This window comes from Scyliorhinus torazame, chromosome 1 (assembly GCF_047496885.1).
Source record: "Scyliorhinus torazame isolate Kashiwa2021f chromosome 1, sScyTor2.1, whole genome shotgun sequence".
Lineage (NCBI taxonomy): Eukaryota > Metazoa > Chordata > Chondrichthyes > Carcharhiniformes > Scyliorhinidae > Scyliorhinus > Scyliorhinus torazame.
The window spans coordinates 257281085-257296061 of NC_092707.1; the positions used below are offsets into that span (position 1 = coordinate 257281085).

The window sequence follows — 14977 nt, forward strand, 5'->3', positions numbered from 1 at the left end:
TGGACAATGGGGGGGGGCGAAGAGGGGTTTTATGTTTTAATCCTGCGGTATGGTAACTTTTCTTTCTCCCACAGGTGGTGATGGGGGGAGGTGGGGAGGGAGAGGAGATGGGGCGTTGGCCATGGGAGGCGGGGCCGAGGGAGAGGCGCGGGCTTGGTTCCCCGCGCTATGATAATTATGGCGGGAATAGAGAAGCAGGAAGGAGGGGGCGTCGCACGGTGCGAGCCGTGATCACGGGGGGAAGCCGAGGTCAGCCAGAGTTTGCTGACTTCTGGGAGCAACATGGGGGGAGTAATTACGCTAGCGGGGGGTCTAGCAGGGGGGGGGAGGGGGGAATTACTGGGTTGCTGCTGCTGGGGAAAGGGGGGAGTGGGTACGGGAAAGGATGGGCGGGGGGGGCACCGTCTGGGAGAGATACAGCTGCGTGGGAACTGGGTGAGAAGCTGGAAAAAGATGATGGCTAACCGGCAAGGGGGGGGTGGTGGGAAGCCCCCCAACTCGGCTGATCACGTGGAACGTGAGGGGGCTTAACGGGCCGATAAAGAGGGCACGAGTACTCGCACACCTTAAGAAACTTAAAGCAGATGTGGTTATGCTACAGGAAACGCACCTGAAACTGATAGACCAGGTTAGGTTGCGCAAAGGATGGGTGGGGCAGGTGTTCCATTCGGGGCTGGATGCGAAAAACAGGGGGGTGGCTATATTAGTGGGGAAGCGGGGTAATGTTCGAGGCGAAGACTATAGTGGCGGATAACGGGGGCAGATACGTGATGGTGAGTGGCAAATTACAGGGAGAGATGGTGGTTTTGGTAAACGTGTATGCCCCGAACTGGGACGATGCCAACTTTATGAGGCGAATGCGAGGACGCATCCCAGACCTAGAGACCGGAAAGCTGATAATGGGGGGAGACTTTAACACGGTGTTGGAACCAAGGCTGGATAGGTCGAAGTCCAGGACTGGTAGGAGGCCGGCAGCAGCCAAGGTGCTTAAGGATTTTATGGAGCAGATGGGAGGGGTGGACCCGTGGAGATTCAGTAGACCTAGGAGTAAGGAGTTCTCGTTTTTCTCCTATGTCCATAAAGTCTATTCACGCATAGACTTTTTTGTGTTGGGTAGGGCATTGATCCCGAGGGTGAGGGGAACGGAATATACGGCTATAGCCATTTCGGATCATGCCCCACACTGGGTAGACTTGGAGATAGGGGAGGAAACAAGAGGGCGCCCACCCTGGAGAATGGACATGGGACTAATGGCGGATGAGGGGGGTGTGCCTAAGGGTGAGGGGATGCATTGAAAAGTACTTGGAACTCAATGACAATGGGGAGGTTCAGGTGGGAGTGGTCTGGGAGGCGTTGAAGGCGGTGGTTAGGGGGGAGCTGATATCAATAAGGACACATAAAGGGAAGCAGGAGAGTAAGGAACGGGAGCGGTTGCTGCAAGAACTTTTGAGGGTGGATAGACAATATGCGGAAGCACCGGAGGAGGGACTGTACAGGGAAAGGCAAAGGCTGCATGTGGAATTTGACTTGCTGACTACAGGCACTGCAGAGGCACAATGGAGGAAGGCGCAGGGTGTACAGTATGAATATGGAGAGAAGGCGAGCAGATTGCTGGCACACCAATTGAGGAAAAGGGGAGCAGCGAGGGAAATAGGGGGGGTGAGGGACGAGGAAGGAGAGACGGAGCGGGGGAGCGGAGAGAGTGAACGAAGTGTTCAAGGCATTTTATAAAAAATTGTATGAAGCTCAACCCCCGGATGGGAGGGAGAGAATGATGGATTTTTTGGATCGGCTGAAATTCCCAAGGTGGAAGAGCAGGAAAGGGTAGGACTGGGAGCACAGATCACGGTAGAAGAAGTGGTGAAAGGAATTAGGAACATGCAGACGGGAAAGGCCCCGGGACCGGACGGATTCCCAGTTGAATTTTACAGAAAATATTTGGACTTGCTCGCCCCGCTACTGACGAGGACCTTTAACGAGGCAAAGGAAAGGGGACAACTGCCCCCGACTATGTCAGAAGCAACGATATCGCTTCTCTTAAAGAAGGAAAAGGATCCGCTACAATGCGGGTCCTACAGACCAATTTCCCTCCTCAATGTGGATGCCAAGGTCCTGGCCAAGGTAATGGCAATGAGAATAGAGGAATGTGTCCCCGGGGGTGGTTCATGAGGACCAAACTGGGTTTGTGAAGGGGAGACAGCTGAACACGAACATACGGAGGTTGTTAGGGGTAATGATGATGGCCCCACCAGAGGGTGAAACGGAGATAGTAGTGGCGATGGATGCCAAGAAAGCATTTGATAGAGTGGAGTGGGATTATCTGTGGGAGGTGTTGAGGAGATTTGGGTTCGGAGAGGGGTATGTTAGATGGGTGCAGCTGTTGTATAGGGCCCCAGTGGCGAGTGTGGTCACGAATGGACGGGGATCGGCATATTTTCGGCTCCATAGAGGGACAAGGCAGGGATGTCCTCTGTCCCCATTACTGTTTGCACTGGCGATTGAGCCCCTGGCAATAGCGCTGAGAGGTTCCAAGGGATGGAGGGGAATACTTAGGGGAGGAGAAGAACACCGGGTATCTTTATATGCGGATGATCTGCTACTATATGTGGCGGATCCAGCGGAGGGGATGCCAGAAATAATGCGGATACTTGGGGAGTTTGGGGATTTTTCAGGGTATAAATTGAACATGGGGAAGAGTGAGCTGTTTGTGGTGCATCCAGGGGAGCAGAGTAGAGAAATAGAAGACCTACCGTTGAGGAAGGTAACAAGAGACTTTCGTTACCTGGGGATCCAGATAGCTAAGAATTGGGGCACATTGCACAGGCTAAATTTGACGCGGTTGGTGGAACAGATGGAGGAAGATTTCAAGAGATGGGATATGGTAGCATTGTCAATGGCAGGGAGGGTGCAGGCGGTTAAGATGGTGGCCCTCCCGAGATTCCTCTTTGTGTTTCAGTGCCTCCCGGTGGTGATCACGAAGGCTTTTTTCAAAAGGATAGAAAAGAGTATCATGGGTTTTGTTTGGGCCGGGAAGACTCCGAGAGTGAGGAAGGGATTCTTACAGCGTAGTAGGGATAGGGGGGGGCTGGCACTACCGAGCCGAAGTGAGTATTATTGGGCCGCTAATATTTCAATGGTGAGTAAGTGGATGGGAGAGGAGGAAGGAGCGGCGTGGAAGAGATTAGAGAGGGCGTCCTGTAGGGGGACCAGCCTGCAGGCTATGGTGACAGCCCCATTGCCGTTCTCACCAAGGAACTATACCACGAGTCCGGTGGTGGTAGCTACACTGAAGATTTGGGGACAGTGGAGACGACATAGGGGAAAGACCGGAGCATTGGGGGGGTCCCCGATAAGAAACAACCATAGGTTTGCCCCGGGGGGAATGGATGGGGATATGGAATGTGGCAAAGAGCAGGTATAACGCAATTGAAAGATCTATTTGTGGATGGGAAGTTCGCGAGTCTGGGAGCGCTGACTGAGAAATATGGGTTGCCCCAAGGGAATGCATTCAGGTACATGCAATTGAGGGCTTTTGCGAGGCAACAGGTGAGGGAATTCCCGCAGCTCCCGACACAAGAGGTGCAGGACAGAGTCATCTCGAAGAAATGGGTGGGGGACGGTAAGGTGTCGGATATATATATAGGGAAATGAGGGATGAAGGGGAGACTATGGTGGACGAACTAAAAGGGAAATGGGAAGAAGAGCTAGGGGAGGAGATCGAGGAGGGGCTGTGGGCAGATGCCCTAAACAGGGTAAACTCGTCGTCCTCGTGCGCCAGGCTAAGCCTGATTCAGTTTAAGGTATTACACAGGGCACATATGACTGGAACACGGCTCAGTAAATTTTTTGGGGTGGAGGATAGGTGTGCGAGGGTGCTCGAGAAGCCCAGCGAATCATACCCATATGTTTTGGTCATGCCCGGCACTACAGGGGTTTTGGATGGGGGTGACAAAGGTGCTTTCGAAAGTAGTAGGAGTCCGGGTCGAACCAAGCTGGGGGTTGGCTATATTTGGGGTTGCACAAGAGCCGGGAGTGCAGGAGGCGAGAGAGGCCGATGTTTTGTCCTTTGCGTCCCTAGTAGCCCGGCGCAGGATATTGCTCATGTGGAAAGAAGCCAAGTTCCCGGGGGTGGAGACCTGGATAAATGATATGACGGGGTTCATAAAGTTAGAGCGGATTAAGTTCGTCCTAAGGGGGTCGGCTCAAAGGTTTACCAGGCGGTGGCAACCGTTCGTCGAATATCTTGCGGAAAGATAGATGGGGGAAAAAAGAAGGCAGCAGCAGCAGCCCAGGACTTGGAGGAGGGGGGGGGGGGGGGAGATGGAGGGGAGGGGGGGGGGGGGGGGGGAGGAAGAGGGGGGGGGGGGGGGGAAGAGGGGGGGGGAAAGAGGGGGGGGGGGGGAGAAAGAGGGGGGGGGGAGAAAGAGGGGGGGGGGGAGAGAAAGAGGGGGGGGGAGAAAGAGGGGGGGGGGGGAGAAAGAGGGGGGGGGGGGAGAGAAAGAGGGGGGGGGGGGGGAGAGAAAGAGGGGGGGGGGGGAGAGAAAGGGGGGGGGGGGGGGGGAGAAAGAGGGGGGGGGGGGGGGGAGAAAGAGGGGGGGGGGGAGAAAGAGGGGGGGGGGGGGAGAAAGAGGGGGGGGGGGGGAGAAAGAGGGGGGGGGGGGAGGAGAAAGAGGGGGGGGAGAAAGAGGGGGGGGGGGGGGGGAGAAAGGGGGGGGGGGGGGGGAGAAAGAGGGGGGGGGGGAGAAAGAGGGGGGGGGGGGGGAGAAAAAGAGGGGGGGGGGGGGAGAAAGAGGGGGGGGGGGGGAGAAAGAGGGGGGGGGGGGGGAGAAAGAGGGGGGGGGGGGGGGAGAAAGAGGGGGGGGGGGGAGAAAGAGGGGGGGGGGGGGAGAAGGGGGGGGGGGGGAGGGAGAAAGAGGGGGGGGAGAAAAAGAGGGGGGGGGGGGGGAGAAAGGGGGGGGGGGGGGGGGAGGGAGAAAGAGGGGGGGGGGGGGGAGGGAGAAAGAGGGGGGGGGGGGGGGGAGGGGAGAAAGAGGGGGGGGGGGGGGAGAAGAGGGGGGGGGGGGGGGGAGAAAGAGGGGGGGGGGGGGGGGGAGAAAGAGGGGGGGGGGGGGGGAGGGAGAAAGAGGGGGGGGGGGGGGGAGGGGAGAAAGAGGGGAGGGGGGGGGGGGAGGGGAGAAAGAGGGGAGGGGGGGGGGGGGGGGAGAGGGAGGGGGGGGGGGGGGGGGGGGAGAAAGAGGGGAGGGGGGGGGGGGGAGAAAGAGGGGGGGGGGGGGGGGGGAGAAAGAGGGGGGGGGGGGGGGGAGAAAGAGGGGGGGGGGGGGGGGGGGGGGGGGAGAAAGAGGGGGGGGGGGGGGGGGAGAAAGAGGGGGGGGGGGGGGGGGAGAAAGAGGGGGGGGGGGGGGGGAGAAAGAGGGGGGGGGGGGAGAAAGAGGGGGGGGGGGGGGAGAAAGAGGGGGGGGGGGGGGGGAGAAAGAGGGGGGGGGGGGGGGGGGGAGGGGGGGGGGAGGGGGGGGGGGGAGAAAGAGGGGGAGGGGGGGGGGGGGGGGGGGGGGAGGGGGGGGGGGAGGGGGGGGAGAAGAGGGGGGGGGGGGAGGGGGGGGGGGGGGGAGGGGGGGGGGGAGGGGGGGGGGGGGGAGGGGGGGGGGGGGGGGGGAGGGGGGGGGAGGGAGGGGGGGGGGGGGAGGGGGGGGGGGGAGGGAGGGGGGGGGGGGGGGAGGGGGAGGGGGGGGGGGGGGGAGGGGGGAGAGGGGGGGGGGGGGAGGGAAGAGGGGGGGGGGGGAGAAGAGGGGGGGGGGGGAGAAAGAGGGGGGGGGGGGGGGGAGAAAGAGGGGGGGGGGGGGGAGGAGAAAGAGGGGGGGGGGGGGAGAGAAAGAGGAGGGGGGGGGGGGGGAGAAAGAGGGGGGGGGGGGGAGGAGAAAGAGGAGGGGGGGGGGGGGGGAGGGGGGGGGGGGGGGGGAGAGGGGGGGGGGGGGGGGGGGGTGGGCCTGAGACAAGGCAGTTGCCAATTAGGGCTAGTTTTTATTTTTGTTATTTAATATTTATTTATTTGTTGTTGTTTTCTTTTGTTCTTGTTTAAATAAAAAAGGTCATTATTATCTGTATTGTTATAATGTGTGTAAACGATGCACAATGTACTGTGTTGGTTGACCAAAAATTTTCAATAAAATATTATTTAAAAAAAAACAATAACATTTCCTGCAGCATCAGTCCCTCAGTTCCGATCCAATTTCTCCTCTTTGATAAAGGTCCATGCTTCCTCCGCCGTCTCGAAATAATGGTGTCTCTCCTGATACGTGACCGATAGTCTTGCCGGCTGCAGCATCCCGAACTTCACCTTCCTTTTATGCAACACCTCTTTGGCTCGGTTAAAGCTCGCCCTCCTTCTCGCCACCTCCGCACTCCAATCCTGGTACACCCGTACCACTGCATTCTCCCATCTGCTACTCCGCACCTTTTTAGCCCATCTCAGGACCTCTTCTCTATCCTTAAGGCGGTAAAATCGCACGATTATTGCCCTGGGTGGTTCTCCTGCTTTTGGTCTTCCCGCCGGGATCCGATGTGCCTACTCCACCTCCAAGGGGCCCGTAGGGGCCTCAGCACCCATCAGTGAGCTCAGCATTGTACTTGCATAAGCTCCACAGTCCACTCCTTCCGCACCCTCAGGGAGACCCCAGTATCCGAAGGTTCTTCCTTCGCGCTCCGTTTTCTAGGGCCTCGATCCTTTCAGTACACTTTTTATGAAGTGCCTCGTGCGTCTGTGTCTTAACCGCCAGGCCCAGGATCTCGTCCTCAATATCTGTCACCTTCTGCTCCACCACGCGGAGCTCTGTCTCCTGGGTCTTTAATGTCTCCTTGAGCCCCTCAATTGCCTATAACATCGGGGTCAGCACCTCCCTCTTCAGCAGCTCCACGCACCGTCTCACAATTTCATCCTGCTCAGGCCCCCATGTCGCCTGCGCTTTCTCCGCCGCCATCTTGTGCTTCTCTCTTTCTGACCCTTTGGTCGACGATTCCTCGCGCTGCAGCCGCCGCCGCCGATTTTTTTTCTCCTTCGTTGGGGGGGGGGACTCCCTTCTCACACACCCCACACCGGGTTGCGTTGTCAAAAAATTCCCCGTTGGGGCTCTTAGGAATTGGTTTGTGGGTCAGAGGGGTTTGTTCTGATAATTCTTGTTCTCCTTTACTCTTCTTCTGACTTTGAGAGATTATGGGGGCATTGCTTCAACTTCTCTCTCAGTATTGGTGACTGCATACTGGCTGTGATGGTGTTGAATGGTGAGGGTTAGTGACATGAACATTCAGACACAGATCTACATTGGCTTTTGAATAGCCCAGTCCTTTTTCAAGTGGTCCTGGTTGGGAGATTCCAGTGTAGACAGGTCGGCCCTCCCTCCCAGGGCACTCTCTGGAGGATCGCTCTGACGGCCCTTCCATCCTGCAGTGGGTTTCCCTCTGTTTTATGATTTGGACCAGTTTATATTCCTTTCGGTTCTTGCCCCCACAATATGTTGTCTTCTTGAGGGTGGTGCTGGTGGTCCAGTGATCTGTTTTGTTCTTTGATCTGGGCCTGGGAGGTGGGATTATGGGAGTTCGGGTTCTTGCTGTTGGCTCTTGTTCTTGCACTTTTACTACTTCTATGGGAGATCGTAGGCTGAGTGTTTGGTTTGGTTGTGCCCAGTCCTCTTTGTCTTAGTCATTTTGCTCCCTAAAAAGCAGTACTTGCTAGCTCAAATAATATTAAAGCTCAGATCAATTGATTATTTTTATAGACCCAGGCTTATGGGGTCAAGGCAGCTGGATGAAGTTTTATAATCTTTATTGTCACAAGTAGGCTTACATTAACACTGCAATGAAGTTACTGTGAAAAGACCCTAGTTGCCACACTCCGTGCCAGTTCGGGTACACAGGGAGAGTTCAGAATGCCCAAATTACCTAACAGCATGTCTTTCGGGACTTGTGGGAGGAAACCGAAGCAGCCGGAGGAAACCCACGCAGACACGGGGAGAACGTGCAGACTCTGCACAGACCGTGACCCAAGCCGGGAATCAAACCTGGGCCGATGGTGCTGTGAAGCAACAGTGCTAACTACTGTGCTACCGTGTGATATGGATGAAATATGATCTCACTGAATGGCTGTGGTTGTAATTGGTGTGTGACACATTTAGGAATTGATAATGGCAGTATGTGCTAAAACTAACGATCGAATGTGTGTCTTTACAAGTGGAGGACTGCGTAATGACATCACCTGGTGCTGTTGTTCCCTGCTCTGTAATCCCTCAGCACCTTGCTGTTCCCATATCTGGAGGCACATAAATTAACATAATTGTAAGTCTATATATGGAAAGTGAATGAGGAAAGAGCCAAGTGGGAAATGTAGACTGCAACGATCAGCCATGATCTAATTAAAGGCAGAACCGGCTTAATGGGCTGAATAGTCTAGTCCTGTTCCGATGATGGGAATTACAAACCGAGAAAAGTACATTTTTGTTGATTTGGAAACCTTTCTGGTTAATTGTTGAGTGAATAGGTTTCGCTATAACTATCAGGTCTCTTTTTAAAATTTTATATTATCTAATTGTACCTTGTCTTTCAGTGACTGAAGCTGGCTTTGGTGCCGACATCGGGATGGAGAAGTTTTTCAACATAAAGTGCAGAACCTCAGGCCTTCGGCCTCATGTGGTGGTGCTTGTGGCAACAATCCGTGCTTTGAAGATGCACGGTGGAGGGGCCCCAATGTGAGTAGATGAGTTAACATAGGGACAAGAGTAGACTATTCAGCCCCTTAATCCGATGTACCACACAATTAGATTATGGCTGATCTTCTCCACCAGGAATATTTAGAACATAGAACATTACAGCGCAGTACAGACCCTTCGGCCCTCAATGTTGCGGCGACCTGTGAAACCACCCTAAAGCCCATCTACACAATTCCCTTATCGTCCATATGTCTATCCAATAACCATTTGAATGCCCTTAGTGTTGGTGAGTCCACTACTGCTGGGCAGGGCATTCCACGCCCATACTACTCTCTGAGAAAAGAACCTACCTCTGACATCTGTCTTATATCTATCTCCCCTCAATTTAAAGCTATGTCCCCTCATGCTAGACATCACCATCCGAGGAAAAAGGCTCTCACTGTCCACCCTATCCAATCCTCTGATCATCTTGTATGCCTCAATTAAGTCACCTCTTAACCTTCTTCTCTCTAACGAAAAGAGCCTCAAGTCCCTCATAAGATCTTCCCTCCATACCAGGCAACATTCTGGTAAATCTCCTCTGCACCCTTTCCAATGCTTCCACAGCCTTCCTATAATACGGCGACCAGCATTGCTCGCAATACTCCAAATGCGGCCGCACCAGAGTTTTGTACAGCTGCAACATGACCTCATGGCTCCGAAACTCAATCCCTCTACCAATAAAAGCTAACACACCATACGCCTTCTTAACAACCCTCTCAACCTGAGTGGCAACTTTCAGGGATCTATGTACATGGACATCGAGATCTCTCTGTTCATCCACACTGCCAAGAATCTTACCATTAGCCCAGTACTCTGACTTCCTGTTATTGCTTCCAAAATGAATCACCTCACACTTTTCTGCATTAAACACCATTTGCCACCTCTCAGCCCAGCGCTGAAGCTTATCTATGTCCCTCTGTAACTTGTAACATCCTTCCACACTGTCCGCAACTCCACCGACATTAGTATCATCTGCAAATATACTCACCCATCCTTCTACGCCCTCCCCAGGTCATTTATAAAAATGACAAACAGCAGTGGCCCCAAAACAGATCCTTGTGGTACACCACGAGTAACTGGACTCCAGTCTGAACATTTCCCATCAACCACCACCCTTTGTCTTCTTCCAGCTAGCCAATTTCTGATCCAAACTGCTAAATCACCCTGAATCCCATGCCTCCGTATTTTCTGCAGTAGCCTACAATGGGGAACCTTATCAAACGCTTTACTGAAATCCATATACACCACATCAACTGCTTTACCCTCATCTACCTGTTTGGTCACCTTTTCAAAGAACTCAAGAAGGTTTGTGAGGCACGACCTACCCTTCACAAAACCGTGTTGACCATCTCTAAACAAATTATACCTTTCCAGATGATTATACATCCTATCTCTTATAAACCTTTCCAAGATTTTTGCCCACAACAGAAGTAAGACTCACTGGTCTATAGTTACCGAGGTTGTCTCTACTCCCCTTCTTGAACAAGGGGACAACATTTGCTATCCTCCAGTCTTCTGGTACTATTCCTGTAGACAAAGATGACTTAAAGGTCAAAGCCAAAGGCTCAGCAATCTCCTCCCTAGCTTCCCAGAGAATCCTAGGATAAATCCCATCTGGCCCAGGGGACTTATCTATTTTCATACTTTCCAGAATTGCTAACACCTCCTCCTTATGAACCTCAAGCCCTTCTAGTCCAGTAGCCTGAATCTCCGTATTCTCCTCGACAACATTGTCTTTTTCCTGTGTGAATACTGACGAAAAATATTCATTTAGCACCTCTCCTAACTCCTCGGACTCCATGCACAACTACCCACTACTGTCCTTGCCTAGCCGTACTCTTACCCTGGTCATTCTTTTATTCCTGACATATCTATAGAAAGCTTTAGGGTTGTCCTTGATCCTACCTGCCAAAGACTTCTCATGTCCCCTCCTGGCTCTTCTTAGCTCTCTCTTTAGGTCCTTCCTAGCTAACTTGTAACTCTCGAGTGCCCTAACTGAACCTTCATGTCTCATCTTTACATCAGCCTCCTTCCTCTTGACAAGTGTTTCGACTGCTTTAGTAAACCACGGTTCCCTTGCTCGACCACTTCCTCCCTGCCTGATAGGTACATACTTATCAAAGACACACAGTAGCTGTTCCTTGAACAAGCTCCACATTTCCATTGTGCCCATCCCCTGCAGTTTTCCTCTTCATCCGATGCATCCTAAGTCTTGCCTCATCGCATCATAATTGCCTTTCCCCCAGATATAACTCGTGCCCTGCGGTATATACCTATCCCTTTCCATCACTAAAGTAAACTTAATCGAATTGTGGTCACTATCACCAAAGTGCTCACCTACCTCCAAATCTAACACCTGTCCTGGTTCATTACCCAGTACCAAATCCAATATGGCCTCGCCTCTCGGTGGCCTATCTACATACTGTGTCAGGAAACCCTCCTGCACACATTGGACAAAAACGGACCCATCTAAAGTACTCAAACTATAGCATTTCCAGTCAATATTTGGAAAGTTAAAGTCCCCATAACAACTACCCTGTTGCTTTCGCTCCTATCCAAAATCATCTTTGCAATCCTTTCCTCTACATCTCTGGAACTTTTCGGAGGCCTATAGAAAACCCCTAACAGGGTGACCTCTTCTTTCCTGTTTCTAACCTCAGTCCATACTATCTCATCAAACGTCCTTTCTGCCACCGTAATACTGTCCTTGACTAACAATGCCACCCCTCCCCCTCTTTTACCACCTTTTCCTGAGCTTACTGAAATATCTAAACCCCGGCACCTGCAACAACCATTCCTGTCCCTGCTCTATCCATGTCTCCGAAATGGCCACAACATCGAAGTCCCAGGTACCAACCCATGCCGCAAGTTCACCCACTTTATCCGGATGCTCCTGGCATTGAAGAAGACACACTTTAAACTACCTTCCTGCCTGTCGGTACACTCTTGCAACTTTAAAACCTTACTCATGACCTCACTACTCTCAACCTCCTGTATACTGGAGCTACAATTCAGGTTCCCAAGCCCCTGCTCAACTAGTTTAAACCCTCCTGAAGAGCATTAGCAAATTTCCGCCCCGCGTGCAGGATATTGGTACCCCTCTGGTCCAGGTGTAGACCATCCCATTTGTAGAGGTCCCACCGACCCCAGAATGAGCCCCAATTATCCAGGAATCTGAAACCCTCCCTCCTGCACCATCCCTGTAGCCCCGTGTTCAACTCCTCTCTCTCCCTATTCCTCGTCTTGCTGGCATGGGTAACAACCCAGAGATAATAACTCTGTCCTAGATCTAAGTTTCCACCCTAGCTCCCTGAATTCCTGCCTTACATCCCTATCCCTTTTCCTACCTATGTCGTTGGTACCTATGTGGACCATGACTTGGGGATGCTCCCCCTCTCCCTTAAGGATCCCGAAAACACGATCCGAGACATCACGCACCCTGGCACCTGGGAGGCAACACACCAACCGCGAGTCTCTCTCGTTCCCACAGAATCTCCTATTTATCCCCGTAACTATGGAGTCTCCAATGACTAATTCTCTACTCCTCTTCCCCCATTCCCTTCTGAGCAACAGGGACAGACTCTGTGCCAGAAACCTGTACCCCCATGGCTTTCCCCTGGTAAGTCTCTCTTCTCCCCCCCCCCCCCCCCCCAGTATCCAAAGCGGTATACTTGTTACTCAGGGGAACGACCACAGGGGATCCCTGTACTGACTGCTTCCTCCCAGTCCCCCTCCCTGTCACCCATCTATCTTTATTCTTTGGAGTAACTACATCCCTGAAGCTTCTATCTATTACCACCTCTGCCTCCCGAATGATCCGAAGTTCATCCAGCTGCAGTTCCCTAATGCGGTTTCTGAGGAGCTGGAGATGGGTGCACTTCCCACAGATGAAATCAGCAGGGACACTGATGGTGTCCGTCACCTCAAACATTCTGCTGGAGGAACATTGCACTACCTTCCCTGCCATCCCCTCTAGATAAAAAAAGAAAAAGAAAGAGCTTACCTGTTATTCACTCCCCTTCTCAGCAAGCACTCACTCAGCAACCTCTGCGCCCCGCACGATAACACCTGAGGGAAAATAAAAGAAAAACTACTTACCAGTCACCAGCCTATCCCTTACCTGCAGGCTGTGACGTCACGGTTCAACTTCTTTCTACTTCTACCTGCCCTCGTGCCTCCCTCTTGATCTTTACAGCGGTTGGGTTTTTTTTTGGTTAGATGAAGGGATAGGGAGGGAAACACTGAAGAAGTGTTTCGGGTTTATGTGTCACTTGACAACAGCTCCTCCACAAACCACCTTCAAGTTAGGGTGACCACAACGGATGTGTGCAAATTTCCCCTGCAACAGCCAATCAGCAGCTCAGCTCTACTGCCGTCTGCTGGATGCTTGTCTTCACTTGAACAGCTAGGGTCTCTTGCATAGGTACACCTTCAAGTTAGGGTGACCACAACGGTTGTATGCAAATTTCGCCCACACAGCCAATCATCAGCGCCGCTCTACTGCCCTCTGCTGGCACTTCTGTGCTATTCACAGACCTATTAAGACAACCAAGGGAAAATGCAATGGGCAGAAATTGATGTTTGGGAATGGGAAATAAAATTTTGAATGCCATGTCATTCACTTAAGCAGATATGATCATTCAAGAGATTGCCTGTGAACTGGGATTTGCCCCAGTGGCCCTGGACTGTAACTTCCACACTGTTAAACAAAGCAATGAGATGAGAGTTTATGCTGTGATTTGATGAAGGCATTGTTTCCCCTGAGTCGGAAGGTCATGGATTGAATACCAACTCCATTGGCTTGATCACATAATCCAAGTGCAGCACTGAGGGAGTGCTATACAGTCAGGGGTGACACCTCTTGCTGAAGATGTTAAACTGAGCCCTTAGTTAGACGTAACAGATCCCGTGGCACTGATGGAGGAAGAACTAGGGAGTTCTCCCTGGTGTGCTAGCCAGTGATTAAAAACACTTCATTGGCTGAAAAGTGCTTTGTAGAATTGAAAGATGTTAAATAAATGCAAGTCTTTCTATCTTGCTTACCTTTGTAAAACCCAACCTCACACATGCATTAACTGTCGACCTGAAACTAAACTAACAATTGTTACTAATTTGCTCTCTTTCAGGTCCGTGCAGGCATGCCCCTATCTAAAGAGTACACTGAGGAGGTAGGTACACTTCACAAACACCAGAAAGCCTTCAGGCTTCCCGCCATGATGCAATCCACGTTCTCGATGATTCTCTGTCTTGTGCTCTCCACATTTGGTGCTATCTTAGACCATTGAAATTCAAATTTGAACAATCTCTTATATAAATGGATAGAATGCTCCTACGTAGAATTGAGGGCCATAAGTATATTTTTGAGATTTCCATAGAAATGCATGTTGTTCCGATCCTAGTTTGTGTTATTATTGGAAGGGAAGGCCCCAAAACGGAATCCTGGCTCAGAAGACAGCAAAGTTTACTTTTTTTTTTTAGAAAACGTGGAGGAACAGCACTGCCAATTAACTTCTAATAACAACAAAAGTTATTAAACATGAAAAGTTTGATAATACAATACTCCAGTCCCACTTCACAAATGTATACAGATTTTAAGGACACCAATTTACACAATATATTTTGGGCTGTAATGTTATCGATAAACGCACAGTCCATGTAACCCAACAGGCTAACTGTCGTCGGATAACACCCCACTCTGAAACCCAACAACAGATGAAACTCAGTTGATCTTCTGCGGGTTTCTCTTCAAATTCCCACTGAATGATTGCCACGCGAGTGATTCCAAACTCCACTCTCAAAAAACACGCTTTAAAATCTTCTTTCACGCAAGGCTGTTTTAGCAAACATTCACCTCTGGGTTTTCCAAAAATCCTTTCAGGCTTTTACAAGGTTTTCCCACTCTACTTTGTCTTGATTTGCCACATGCATCCAAAATTTACACAAAAACTCAGGTACTCTGTCCCCAACAGAATACAATTGTTTCTAAAGGTTGGAAATAAGGACACCGAACCTTTGCATCCAATCTTTGGCTTTCCTCTAGTCAATTTCACCCAGTTTGCCCTTTCCAGGTCTGCCTTAGCTTCAGTGAACAGTATCCTGTTCCAATCCCAGTTTCTCTTTGTTCCTTTAACGTCAGACTTCTGGGAAACTTCTCTTTCTCTAGTTTCCAGACCTAACTGTCCTATAGTTCCACTGGTGCTTGCTTTCGTGCCCATTACTCCATTGTATAGCTTTCCTAC

At 51.9% G+C, this 14977-nt stretch overlaps 1 protein-coding gene across 1 annotated transcript in view; it reads left to right on the plus strand.

The window, feature by feature from the left end:
* The window catches only part of mthfd1l (methylenetetrahydrofolate dehydrogenase (NADP+ dependent) 1 like), a 316218-nt gene that overhangs the window by 174848 nt on the left and 126393 nt on the right, over positions 1-14977 (plus strand). The window contains exons 21-22 of the mRNA XM_072504179.1: positions 8594-8727; positions 13865-13906. Of these exons, the coding sequence (XP_072360280.1) occupies positions 8594-8727; positions 13865-13906 (176 nt within the window). The remainder of the gene's footprint in view (positions 1-8593; positions 8728-13864; positions 13907-14977) is intronic.